The sequence below is a fragment of the Penaeus vannamei genome, unplaced genomic scaffold (genome assembly GCF_042767895.1).
Source record: "Penaeus vannamei isolate JL-2024 unplaced genomic scaffold, ASM4276789v1 unanchor356, whole genome shotgun sequence".
NCBI classification, from domain to species: domain Eukaryota; kingdom Metazoa; phylum Arthropoda; class Malacostraca; order Decapoda; family Penaeidae; genus Penaeus; species Penaeus vannamei.
In genome coordinates this window covers 110,001-125,000 of record NW_027213360.1, presented here as the reverse complement: position 1 = coordinate 125,000, position 15,000 = coordinate 110,001, and the positions used below count along the sequence as shown (strand labels likewise).

The following is a 15,000-nucleotide window of genomic DNA, read 5'->3' as shown; positions in this document are numbered from 1 at the left end:
CCAGGGACAACATCCGGACCCATTCTCTTCCGGTCTTGCTCGTGTGCAGCTGTTAGGTCTCGCCCCCCCCCTCCCCGAAACCCAGTCAGCTGCTCTGGCCAGAGGCAAGGAACAGAAGAGGAGGGAGGGCGGCCACGTGCTTGGCAGGTCGGACAAGTGGTGAAGGAAATCGCCATCGCCATTATCTTATCTTTATTATCATTATTATTATGCTCATCATTATCATTATTATCATCATCACAATTAACATCAACATCATTATCACCACCACCACCACCATCATCATCATCACCATCATCATTTTCACCACCATCATCATCCTCTTCTTCATCACCATCATCTTCATCAACATCACCATCATCACCACCACCTTCATCTTCAATATGTTATTGTTTATTTTTTATTTGCTAAAGATATTTCATAATAAAAGCTATCACCGACGCAGAGGGTGATCTTAGGGCTGGTAAATGCGAGAGATCTTAGCCTGTGGGATTATTGGCCTGAAGGAAAGTGTTGCAAGGGCTCCCGGCTGGCGAGGAACCGGTGCTTGCGAACGAGACCGGTCTTGGTGGGTTGTGTTTACTGTGGCAATGGAGACCGGGAATCCACCAGTGGCGTCCATAATGAATGCAGTTGTCAAAGTTAGTCATTATCAATAATGATGCATCATTATTGTCTCTCAAAATCATTTTTATCATTATATTGCTGCCAACATCATTTATAATTATTATTATTATTATAATTATCCATTATGATAATAATAATAATAATAATTATTATTATTATTATTATTATCATTATTATTACCATTGCTATTGTCATTATCATTTTTGTTCATATCACCATTATCATTGGTGTGTGACTATCATGGTATTATCAATACCATTTATTGATAATGAATATAACAATTACGATAATGATAATAGTTATGATGATAATGATCCTAATAACGATAATGATTATGATAATAATGATGATAATATAAGCAATGATAATAATAATGATATTCATAATAATTATGATAATAATGGAAATTATAATATTGGTAAGAACAAAAAAAAGAAAATATAATTTTATTAATGAAAATGATATAGTAATGATAATACCAATAAGTATCATTATCTCTACTACCTTTATCATTATCATTGTTGTTGCAATAATTGTGGTTCTTGGCGGCGGCCAGTCGGGAGATGGTAGCCCGCCTCCGTTGGCTGCCTCTCTTGCTGAGGGCGCTCCTCTTGCACGTGCTCCATGCTTACCTTGCAGTCATAGATGATATTATTCTTCAATTTCTCATTAACCTAAATCCCCTGAGGATGCGATGTTGAAATGTGGCGGCGTCCAAAAATACAGAATGAGTGCCGCAAGGCCATTACTTTCAGGGGCAGCCACTTGGCTGCGAGACTAAACTTTTGTCTAGGCGAGAGAAAGAGGGAAAGAAACAGTCTGCATACACATGATACAGACACACACACACACACACACACACACACACACACACACACACACACACACACATATATATATATATATATATATATATGTATATATATAACAAATTAATATTTACATATACATATAAATATACATATACATATGCACACACACATACTGTATATATAAAACAAATAAATATTTACATATACATATAAATATACATATACATAAACATACATGCACATATATATGGAGAGAGGGAAATGCAGAGAGAGGGGATTTCCTGTTTGTGTTCGCTACCTGTGAGAGAGAAGGAAGAGGAAAGGATGTGTGCTGCCTTGCTTCCTTGCAACAGCGAAAAAATTTGGTTCTGTAAACAATTTATATAATGATTCATCAGAAATTCTCATTACAAGCCAAACTTGCATATGAATCTAAAATATATTGAAAACGAATTATCTGCGGAAATGATTTTAATAAGTAAAACAGCTGCACATAAAAGCGCGCCCTCGACACCACAGCGGAGGTGTGGCTCACCCAATAGCGCCAACTTATCTCCATCAACGACCGGACTGCCGAACCGCCACACTAACGTCCTCCCCCGCACTGCCGGAAACAGCGTGCTACGCTGCTCGCTCTGTCATTTGCCAAGTCAAGTAGTGCATTTGTTATTATCGGTTATGTTGGAGTAGGAGTTTAAACACTTATTCCCCTTGATTTTCAAATATTTAAGAGTCGATGTACAGCTAGTGACGAGTCTTGCGAAGCGGACCTCGAATACAAACACTAGATCAGGGGTGTCAAACACGCGCCCCGCGGCACAGTTGCTATTTCAGTCTCACAGTCGGCCGTTTTACATGATTAATTAAGCCAGTCCTTCCTCTTTTAAGATCACCACTTACACTCCTACGTTTTTCATTTCCCATTACTGTTTCTGCAATGAATGAAAGAGCCTCTCATGTTTTTATATCAATCATAAGGCCGTTTCGTCTCGTCGACTCATGATAATCTGGCACGAATAGTGTATACTAAGGTGAAATGTGGCCCCTGGAGTAAATATGTTTGACAGCCCTGCTGTAGATCTGCTCTGTACAGAAAGCAGGGTACGGGAACCCCGCGGGTACGCAAGAGAATTATTGAATTAGTTGTGCTCTCAGCAGCGAGCCTTTACTCGCTGTTTTGTTAACATTAAGAGCACGTTTTCTGACAGTTGTTTGATTTTACGAAAAACAATATTATTACTCCTTAAGATGTTGTTTTTCTTTCTTTTCTCTTATTTTTGTTATTATTGTTGTATTATCATTATAATCATTACTTATAGCTTTTGCTATATTTTATATTCTACTTGTTTTTGTTAATAACAGTATTATTATGATTATTATAAGTATCTTTATTCTTCGCATTATTATTATTATCATAATCAATATCATTATTACAGTTATTATCATCATGTTCGTTACTGTTATTCTAACTATTATTGATATTGTCATTACTATTATTATTTTCATCATTGTTATTACAATTATGAATATTATCATCATTATTGCTATCACCATTGTTGTTATCATCATTATCATTATTATTGTTGTTGATATCATTATGACAATTTAATTACTACTAATCTTATTAATATCATCATTATCATGATCGTTATCATTATCTATAGCAGTGTTGTCCAAACATTTTCGCCTATTGTACCATCCATTACCTTCTTGCACGCCGTCCACCATGGCCAAACAAACTTTTAATTAGGGTAATGCAAATGATATACTAATTATGAAAGATTGCAGGAATGTTGGTCTATAAATTCGAATTTAATGCGCGAATAAAAAAGAAGATTTGATCATAAAATACTTGAAAAATACTTACACAACTTACTATGAGATGTGAGGCGTGATTGTTCACGTACCCCTGTGATCTATGTTGCGGACCCCCAGGGTACGCGGACCCCAGTTTTGGACAACACTGATCTATAGTATTACCATTTTTTCATTAATATCATAAGTACCGTTCCTCTTATTATCATCTTTATCATAATATATTATTATCATTATCATTGTGGTTATTGTTATTATTCTATTATCATCACTATGACAATTGTAGCGGGGCGTAGACCCAGAAGACTTTAAGTTGTCTGGTTGAGTCCGGGCTCAACCGAGAATATAGAGTTTTTGCTCAAGGGAAAGATTCGTCTGCAGTGAACAGATGTAAGGTTCCAGGCCTACGGCACGCTGCCACCACCCGATTAGTAGGTTCGGGAACCGTGTATGTCGTGTAAGTGGGTGTGGGTGTTGTATCAGAGAAGGGTGGAAAGAAAGTACAGAATGTGTGTGCTGAATGTTGGATGTGTAAGTGTGTAGATGTGAAAAGGGAGATAGCGTAGGCTGAGCGTCTGCGTGGACGTGTTTGGAAGAAAAAAAAGCAAGATCATAGAATTCTTCTTCTTCCCTTCGGTTTGAGCATCCGCCTGCTGGGAGCGGGAACACAGAGATAGTTAAATGAATCTGTTCTTTTGATATCAGCTTAATATTCTCTGATTTATCTAGCCTTTTTACAGCCTTTCAAGGATTGCGTGATGTCAGAGCAACCAGCGATGTGCTGTTTAGGAGACCCGAGTCCGAGAAAGATTTAGGCATCTAACCTTGGTCAGAACCAGAACTTTAGTGGTGGTATAAATTATTCTGACTGGAGTTGAGTAAAAGCTCTAAGATGGTACGATGTTTATTTAGAGAGCAAGTTACACTCACTAGGGAATTACAGGCATTTTTCAGTCATGAAAAGTAGACAAAGGTGTGTGCATCACCAATTTATCACAGCGGCGGTGATGCACGAGAAATTAACACCAGATAAACTTACCACGATATAAAAAATGTCTTCCCTAAGTTGGCGTCCCAACTCCAGAAGTACTGTTACTAGGGGTCAGCATAAAAACATCAAAGTCCCTAAATTACGTTAAATTGTTAACATCCAACCCAAATGGATGTTAACTGTTAAACCAAAGCTAATGCTGACGGATACCTAGTAAGAGTACTTGTGTGCAAAAGAATTAAGAAATAGATTAATAAGAAGGCTGAAAAAGTCGAGGAAGGGACTATTCACGAAGACTGCCTGAACACCCACAAGGTCAGACAGGAATCAGCCGAAACAACAAACGACAACAACAAAAATCAAGTATCATGTGATACTAAGGGCTCGTTATCAGGAGATACGGAGCAACAAAAGTCTGTCTGATCACCCACAAGGTCAGGCAGAAATCAACAGAAACATAACAAACAAAATATGTAAAAAGATCCTGATAACGATCTTTTATCCCCGGAGGGACGGATCCTCAAGCAGGGACGATAGGAAACATTAACATTAACTTTTAAAAAAATATATATGTACAGGAGGTATGACTCCTCAAGTACGAACGAAATACAACGAAGTAATGACTTAAGTCTTAAAAAGGGAAAGTCACACTGGAGGTGTAATCACAGAGACTGCTTAATCGCCCACACGATCAAGCAGAAATCAACAACCACGCATTAAGCGAAACAAAACAATTCACGATAAAGTACGTAATGGTACTTAAAAAGATCTTTATTCCAGGAGGTACGGATCCTCAGGCAGGAATGAAAGGAAACTAAGTAATAACTTAGTTATAAAAATGAATACACTGGAGGTACGGATCCTCAATCAGTGTTTCTTTAAATCACTTGGTCCTAATGCTCTCAAACACTGGGAAATACGCAAAAATGTCACGGGACTTCACGAAAGAGTGCACCCTGCAGATGATAATGCAACATGTCACGCTAAAGTCCAAAAGAGACCAGTCGTCTCCTACACACAACCAGCAACCACTTAGCTTTGAGGAGATACACAGCAATCCTGGTAAATCCGTGCGTGAAGTATATCCCAGGGTAAATCCGAGCGAGAGCACAACACAGGTAAAATTGTTACCGCGAAGGACCAAAGTGCGGGACAGAGGTCAGGACCGAAGTTCTCTTCCTTCCCCTTACCACGAGTACTTATACCCCGAAAGAAACCCCCAGGCCAAGCCCCAGGCATGGCGCGAAAGAAGAATATAGGCAAAAGAGGTGCCTGAAGACCCAGCCGATAGTTGGACAATCCAAACAACCAGACGAGAGAGGGAAGGGGAAAAACAAAAAAGAAGCAGGGTAACGACCGTCACCTCCTTCGGTGGTTATCGTGAGAATTTGGAGACGTCGGCAAGAGGAAAGAACATTAGAAAAAGATAAATACAGGAAAGAATACGGAGAAAATCCGATAACAAACCGTTATAGTAAAAACTGTGCATATCGGCCATTACATATTTACAATATTCAGGTTTAACAATAAATAGTTAGTTTGGCTTGGCGACTTCAACTGGAGATGACATCATCCTACGAGTCGGGACGTACGCAGCCGTACACTACAACAATTAATATAAATTATATTTTTGTTATCATTATTATTATTGTTACTATGATCATCATCATTATGATTATTCTTATCTCGTTACCGCCATCATTATCATTATTATGTTATTGTTATCATTATCATTAGTATTGGTATAAGTATTACCATCATTTTCATTATCATAACTATTATCATCATCACCATCTTCATCATTATCACTATCATTGTTATTATTATTGTTATTGTTATTATCATTACTACTACTACGTCTGTCATCGTTCTATTATCATCATTATCATTATTGTTATTATCAGCAGCATTTTCACTCTCATTATCATAATCGTTATTATCATTATTATCATGGTTATTATAATTTTTTATTGTTGTTGTTGTTGTTATTTGTATTATCATTGTTATTATTGTCATTATCATTAGTTTTGTTGTTATTATCATTATCGAAAGAATTATTATCATTACTGTTATCATTATTATTATCACTATTATAGATATCATTATTATTATTACTATAATCATTAATAATACTATTATTATCATTATTGTAAACTTTCCTATTATCGTTATTGACATTATTATTGTTACTGTTATTGTTATTGTTATTACTATTGCTGTTATTATTCTTACTATTATTATTGATTATTCTTACTATTATCATTTTCATTATTCAGTATCATCACGGTTATTATTATGTTCTTTATTGTTAACATTATTGCTATCATTATTGTTACTGATATTACTGTATATTGATAGTATTATTATTACTATTATTACTATCATTATCATCATTGTCGACGACATCATTATCATTATCATTTTTACTTTTGTTACTAATACTGTTGTTATTATCATTGTTATTATTATTATTATTATTATTATTATTATTATTATTATTATCTTTATTAATGTTATTTATCATTATAATTATTATTATCATTATTATCATTATTATTATCATTATTATTACTATCATTATTATTATTATCGTCATTATTAAAAGTATTATTATTATCATTATCATTATCATATTTCTCATTAAGAGCAATAATAAATTGTTTATATCATCAATAATATATCAAACATCCTTATTGTTACTATTGTTGTTATCATCACCGTTATCATTATCATCTCTATTGTAACTATTATTTGCTCTTACTATTATTATAATCATTATCATCTTCATTGTCATCGTCCTCATTATTGCTATTGTTACTATTGCTATTGTCGTTATTATCATTATATTTTTAATAAGTGCTATAAATATTATCATCATTATCATTGTTATTATCACTTTCATTTTCCCTTATCGTTATAATTGTGATGATCATTTTCACACTATTACTGTTATCATATTGTTATTATTTTTATCAACATTTTCATATTATCATTATTATGTGTAATCTTATAATTACCTTTATCATTTGCAATACTACTAGCACTGCCTTCATCATCGTTATTATTATCATTATTATAATCATCGTTGATACAGTTGTTATTATTGTAATTATTGTTAGTATCATTGCTATTACTATTATTATTTATTATTATTATTATTATCATTATCATTATTTTCATTATTATTTTTATTGTTATCATTAATGTTATCATCATCATCATCATCATGATTATTAGTATTATTACTATCATTATTATCATTATTACTATTATTATTATTATTATTATTATTATTATTGTTATTATTATTATTATCATTATTGCTGTTGTTGTTGCTTTGTTTGATATTATTATCATTATAATTGTTATCATCATTACTGTTATTCATATCATTATGATTATCAGTGTTATAATAATTGTTGTTCTATTTGTTGTTGTTACTGCTCTGATTATTATTATTGATGTTATTGTTAACTCCATTATTATCATTATTGTTATCGTTATTATTAGCATTAATGTTGTTCTTGTTGTTTTTGTTATTATTATTATCATTGTTTTTATTATTATCGTATTGATCATTATTATTATTATTATTGTTATTACCATTATCATTATCGCAATCATCATCACCATTATCATTTCTGTTATCATTATTATTATCATTATTACTATTACTATTATTATTATTATTATTATTATTATTATTATTATTATTATTATTATTATTATTATTATTATTATTATTATTATTATTATTATTATTATTACTATCAGCATCATTATTATTGTTGTTATTATCATTATAATTATCAGTATTATTATTATCATTATAATAATAATAGTAATTATCATTACTATTATTATTATTATTATTATTATTATTATTATTATTATTATTATTATTATTATTATTATTATTATTATTATTATTATTATTATTATTATCATCATCATTATTATTATCATTACCAGTATCATTAGTTTTTGCATCATTATCATTATCACCCTTCTCATTAATATCATCGTTATTATCATTACTGTTCTCATCATTTTAGTGTTACTGCAGTTGTCACTGTTATCATTGTTATCTAATCATGTGTCGCTATTATTTTTCATTATTGTTATTACTATTACAGTTACTCTTATTTTTATTTTCATCATTGTTATTATCACCATTGTTATCATTATTGTTATTATTATTATCAATTTTCTTTTATTATCATTATATTAGTATCATTACTATCATTATTATTATTATTATTATTATTATTATTATTATTATTATTATTATTATTATTATTATTATCATTATTCTCATTATCATTATCATCAACATTACTATCATTATCATCATTATTGTTGTTGTTTTTATCAGTATTACTATTAGTATCATTATTATTGTTATTATTCTATTTCTTCATTATTATCATTATCTTTACTATTAGTATCATTATCGCCATTATCATCATCATCGTAATCAACATCATTTTAAAATATATTACTAGCATCATTATTATCATCATTATGATAATAATAATCATCATCAGCATAATGATTATTATTATCATCATCATCATCCTTATCATCATAATAATTGTTATTATCATTTTCATTATTTTCTATCGTTATTATTTTCATTATCATTATTGTTATCATCACTAAAATATTCACTATCACTGTTGATATTATTATTGTCATTCGGCCATATACACATATTCATACATATACACATAAATAAATGATGAATAATAAACACATAAATAAATGCATTATCTCTCAGTCTATACCTGCAGATCTACAGGACATAGAGAGATGAATTGATATCTATCAGATAGACAGACATATATGTATTTATATCTGCGTGTATGCATGTCCGTATATGAGAACATTCATTGATCGGGCTTCGTCCAGTTCTAACAAAGCGGCCGATCATTATTCTTACCATTATCATTTTTGTATTATTTTATTATTATTATTTTCATAATCAGTTTCATTATCATGATTAACACTGCTATTATTTTATTATGTTGATTTTTATTATCAGTAGTAGTAGTATCATTATTATTATCGTTATTGATATTATTTTTCTTTTCATTGTTGTTATTATTATTATTATCATTATTGATATTGTGTCTATAGTTGTTATTGTTATTATCATTGTTATTAATATCATTGACATTATCATTACTAGTGTATCATTATTTTCATTATTGTTATTACTGTTATTATCATTATTATCGTCATTATCATTACTACTATTATTATTACTATCATTGTTATTATTGTTATCATAATTATTGCAATTGTAATTTTTACTATTATTATTATTATTATTATCATTATTACCATTATCATTACCATTATTATCAGCATCATTTTCATAATATTATGATCTTTATCAGCGTCATCCTCATCATCGTCACCATCATTTTCATTATGATCATCATTTTATTAATGGTATTATTGTTATTGTCATTATTATTACTATTTGCTATGATTGATATTAATATCATCATTATTATAGATGTTTTTGTTGTTGTTAGTATTATTACTAATGATAATATTATTATTTGTTATCATTATTATTGTTATTATTATTGTTCCTCTTCTTCTCCATATTATTATTATCATTATTATTATCATTATTATTACCATCATTATTTTCATTATTATCATTATTATTATCATTATCATTATTATCATTATAATCATTATTATTATTATTATTATTATTATTATTATTATTATTATTATCATTATTATTATCATTATTATTATTATTATTATTATTATTATTATTACTATTATCAATGTTATTATTATTATCATCGTGATTTTTATTATCATTACCATTATAATTATTGCATGTTTCATTAGTTGTATTATCGTTGTCAATATCATCGATATTACTATTAACTTTACTAATAATCCTTATCGTTATTGTTATTGCTGTTGTCACCGTTATTATTAATACTATTGTATGACTATTGTATTATCATTACTATGATTATCACCAATTCTATTGCTGCTCATATTATCATTACTATTACTAATATTATTATCATCATTATCATAGTTAATTTTATTATTCTTATCGTTATCATCATCGTTATTGTTATTATCATCAACATTATTTTCATCAACATTATTTTCATCATCATTATTGTTATTATTGTTGTTGTTGTTGTAGTTATTGTTATCATTATTTTCTTTATGTTATCATCATCGGTAGCATCTTCAACATCGTCATCATCAGCATCATCATCATCGTCATAGACATTATTATTATCAACATCACTGTTATTATTGTTATTGTCATTATTATTATCATTATCATCATTATCATCATCATCATCATCATTATTATTTTCATTATTGTTGTTATTACAAGTTTGGCTGTTATTATTATCCTTATCATTATAGTTATTTTTCATATTACCAAAATCACCATTACCTTGTATTTTATTTTATCATAATTTATTGTTTTATCGTTATAATTGTCTATCTCTACGTATATGTCTCCCGTCCGCTCGCCCTTCTGTTCGTTGCGTTTCCTCTTACCCGAGAATTCTGTTCCCCCTGAGACGGACTCCTGGTTGCTTCGTGGCAAATGGGGATCTTATGCCTGGAGTCCGAGTCCATGTGAGTGTGGACTTGGAGTTCATTCGAGCGGAAAAGAGAAAGGGGAGGGAAAGAGGACGGAGGAAGGAGAGGGAGAGAGATAGGAAAAGGGAAATGGGGCAAAGGTAGAAGTAAGGCAAGAGAGAGAGAGAGAGAGAGTACCTACTTTGTCCGTGGAACCTTCACGAGTCCCCTGGTCATTATGCCTTATTATTATTATGATTCCTGTTATTGCTGGTGTTACCTCCGCCAAGGACGTTGTGCTTTTGGTAGCGTTGGTTAATTAGTTGGTTAGCAAGTTAGCTCAAAAAGTTAAGAACATTTTTATGAAATGTTAGCAGAGATGTCTTCGCCCAACTCGGCCCGCGGACAAAAGGCGTAAAAGGCGACGACCCGCCGCCGGTGCGTCGTGAAGGCGCTCGTTGATCGACGCAATTAAGGGAGGACCGCAGACGCTGAGATTCCTGAGCTCGAGGCCATGAATGCCGCTCTGAAGCCAAAGGGGGAGGGAGGAGATGGGGAGGGGGAGGAGGAGAAGGCAGGGGAGGGGAGGGGGAAAGAGAGGGAAAGGGATAGGGGGAGGAGAACAGGAAGGGGGGAGGGCTGCATGGCGGCCACCTTCCCTGCCTCCGGCCGTGGGCGGCTGAATTACCCGGTACAAAAGGGAGCAAACGTCCGAAGAGTCCCAGTCTCAGACCTTTGTTCTCCTCGTACTGCGCAGCGCCACGCTGCCCAAGGAAGCCTACCCGCGAGGCAAGAGAGGAGCGGCGACGACAGGCGAAATACGTACTTATGTGTAAACGCATAATTGGATAGCCGATTCCAAATGGAATGAGTTTACTAGCAGATGAAATAATGGTTTCGAATGCCTTCTGTTCAAAGGTACCTGGTCCCCGAGTAATGCATGTGCACGTTTGCTCCATTCGCGGCATCGAGGGTCGGCGGGCATCAACACATCCCCTGATCATAAACAAATTGCAAGCTATATGCAGATTGGTAAATTTTACTTCAACAATATTTTTTTTCTGGGGTTAGACTGCGTTTGAGTGTATGCGTTGGTCACTGATGGCAATTAAATGTAATACAAGGTGCTATATGTGTGTTTTTAATCGTTCTGAGCTGTTGACAGTATGCTAATCAAGCATTAACGAAAAGCCCTTCCCTACAAAATGTTCAACAAACGCTCTGCCATCTCGCCCCGTGTCTTCCCCGGCGTCGTCCTAAGCGTTTGAGGTTCTCTCGGTGACTCTCCTCGACGCTCACCCGAAAGAAAAAAGCAAGAAACTCTAACCCACAGCTTTATTATAGCGCAGGTATTTTGCCGCAGAATACATGGGGCACTTCGCTGTGGACTTCCCCCCACTACCCCTTGCCCTCAGGGATTGCGCCCCCCATGGCATGCCTCTAATAAACGTCTTTCTCCCCAGGCATGACGAGCAACGCCATCCGAGGGATCCGGAGGAAGAAGTCCTCGCTGTCCGAGGTGAAGATCGCGGTGCTGGGCGGCCCCGGGGTGGGCAAGAGCGGTGAGTATCTGCAGCAGGGCCTCGCGGCGGCTCTCCGGTGCCTTGCGCTGTCTCGGTTGACCCTCTACCCTACTTTATTCAATACGGTGTCCGTGCAAGGCCGGCATCTCGAACCATCCTCTTATTGAAAAACTAAACTCCATGTTCTTTGCTTCGATGAATCGTCAGAAAATACGTGTCTCATAAGGCATTTTGAAAGAGAATACTTCGGGAATAAGTATAACGCAGAAACTGACACCTAGAGACCAAGATACCTTGAGCCTCCATTGTTGGCACCAGGCGACTGACACCTCGTGTTGGCAGACAGGGCCGCCGCACCAACTGGTGGACGTGGCACACCGCGGCTGGTGCAGCGGCATAGATTCTGTTGTCTTATCTTCATGCAATCTCTCCTTCAGACAAGCATAGCAGAGTAGGTGATAAATGCAGACTTACTCTTATTATTTTGTTTAAAGGGAAGGCAATCATATAAGAATTAACACACAATACAAGCACAATGGAATAGTTTGTGGTTCTCTCGGAATTAAATTGTAAAGCCCTATGATTATTGTTAGCGTTATTATTATTAATACTATAATCATCATCATCATTATTATTATTGCTCTCATTATTATAGCTATTGTTATCATTATTATAGCTATTGCTATCATTATCATTATCATCGTTATTATTATAATTATTATCATTATTATTATCATTATTATTATTATTATCATTATTATTATCATTATCATTATTATTATTATCACTATTATTATTATCATTATTAGTAGCAGTATTATTACTGTTACAAGCAGTATTATTATTATTATCATGATTATTATTATTGTTATCATTATTATTATTATTATCATTATTATTATTATTATCATTATTATTATTATTATTATTATTATAATTTTTATCATTATGATCAGTATTATTATCATTATCACTATTATTATCATTATTACTATTGCAATCATTATTATCATTTTTATTATTATTATCTTTATTGTCTCTATTATCATTACTATTATCATCCTCCTCATCCCCCGCAAAGGCAAGCGTCCGGCCGATAGCTCCCTCCCGCGTCCGGCCTCATCGCTCGGCCTCGCGCCTGCTCGAGTCGGGTCTCGTGGCGGCTCCAGATGATGTTCGCGGAGGGAAGTAAAGGATGGCACTCAATGGCTCCCTTTTAAGCTCTGTTTACGAATGCCATCTGAGGCTTTCTCACGATGCCCCGCGCAGGCATTTATCATTAAACAGATATTGTTAAGAGTCAAGTCAGCGTAAACACCGATTCTGAGTGATGAGCCGCTGGCGCCTGAGCGAAAGGAGGAGAGTCAGTTTCTTATAACTACATCTTTTTTCTAACAACTGATTTGATGTATAGCACATTCTTCTTTTCACGTACACGATAAATAAAATGAATGAAAGATAAAAGTGGTTTATATAAGAGCAGATTATAAACTAAAGAAGTGTGATAACTGCAGTGACAAGGTTTTATTATTCATGAATATTTCATTTGTTTTATACCGTTCATCATTTGAGCTCCCACACCAAACGTGAGCTTCGTGCGGCCATTCGCGTCCTGAATGCCGCATGAGTGGCTGCCTCTTCTCGGGGCACAAATGACGCCCCAGAAACGAGAGGGACGAAGGCTCGGAACGAATCGGACGAGTTGCAAAGCCTCGGAACGAATCGGACGAGTTGCGAAGCGCGCCTGAGGGCGGAGGTGCAGCCAGCCGCGGTTTATGGGGCTTGGCTTACGCGTGCCTGAGCCAGAATCTGATGAGTCGTCATCTTGGCAGCATTAGGGAAATTGAGGCATGTTCATAAATTCAACTCGGATGTCGTATATCACAGCTAAGACCGATCTTGACTGTGTAGTTGTGCTAAGATGGAGATCCGCCTCATTCCATAGCCGACTGAGGGCGGGTCGGGTTGGCGCCGCGGCTTCGTCTTTCCTTTGAAGGTGTGCCATGGTTTGTGTCGGCCATGGCGGTGGGCGCACGGCGTGAGGGATGATGAACGTAGCTAAGGCGTGAAAACAATTTCTACCCGCCGGCGATACAGAGGGAAGGAACTAAATCATACGTTCACTTGCCAAGGAATATAAGCTGCAAGTCTTCATAATGGTTTCGTTTAACGGATAAGATTATTAGATGCACACGGAAGGTGATAAAATAGTTCGTAACTTGCTCTCGTAAGACATTCTTCTCCTCTTAATGAGCGTCTTATGACGTACCATGTGGGAGCCTCAGCAGCAGCTTCGAATACATGCAGTTATCACTGTATTGTTAATAGATATTTTTAAAAGGTACTGTAGTTGATTTTATGCATCCCACCCGCACTCCTGTCAATTGTACGCTCGAGTTACAGGTATAAAATTATAGGAGAACCATATTAAGTTATTAAGAGCTGTTTTAGTTCCTACTGCATTGACAGCGTCGCTAATAAGTGGAGACAGTTGCGCCCAGTCAGTCAGGTGTGGGAGCGTAATGTGCGAGGGACTTGCAGCACAAAAATGTCTTTATTATCCGGCTCGCATAATTGGCTCTGTCGTCTGGCAGAACACCTGGGATGAGGCGCCCTGCGCTTGGCAGGTCCGTCATGATCACGTCCT

The 15,000-nt window shown here is 34.5% G+C and overlaps 1 protein-coding gene across 3 annotated transcripts in view; it reads left to right on the top strand.

The window, feature by feature from the left end:
* The window catches only part of LOC138860964 (ras-related and estrogen-regulated growth inhibitor), a 102,299-nt gene that overhangs the window by 3,530 nt on the left and 83,769 nt on the right, over positions 1-15,000 (top strand). For all 3 annotated transcript variants that reach the window (XM_070119564.1, XM_070119566.1, XM_070119565.1), the window contains exon 2: positions 12,294-12,392. In XM_070119564.1, the coding sequence (XP_069975665.1) occupies positions 12,296-12,392 (97 nt within the window). In that variant the 5' untranslated portion in view covers positions 12,294-12,295. The remainder of the gene's footprint in view (positions 1-12,293; positions 12,393-15,000) is intronic.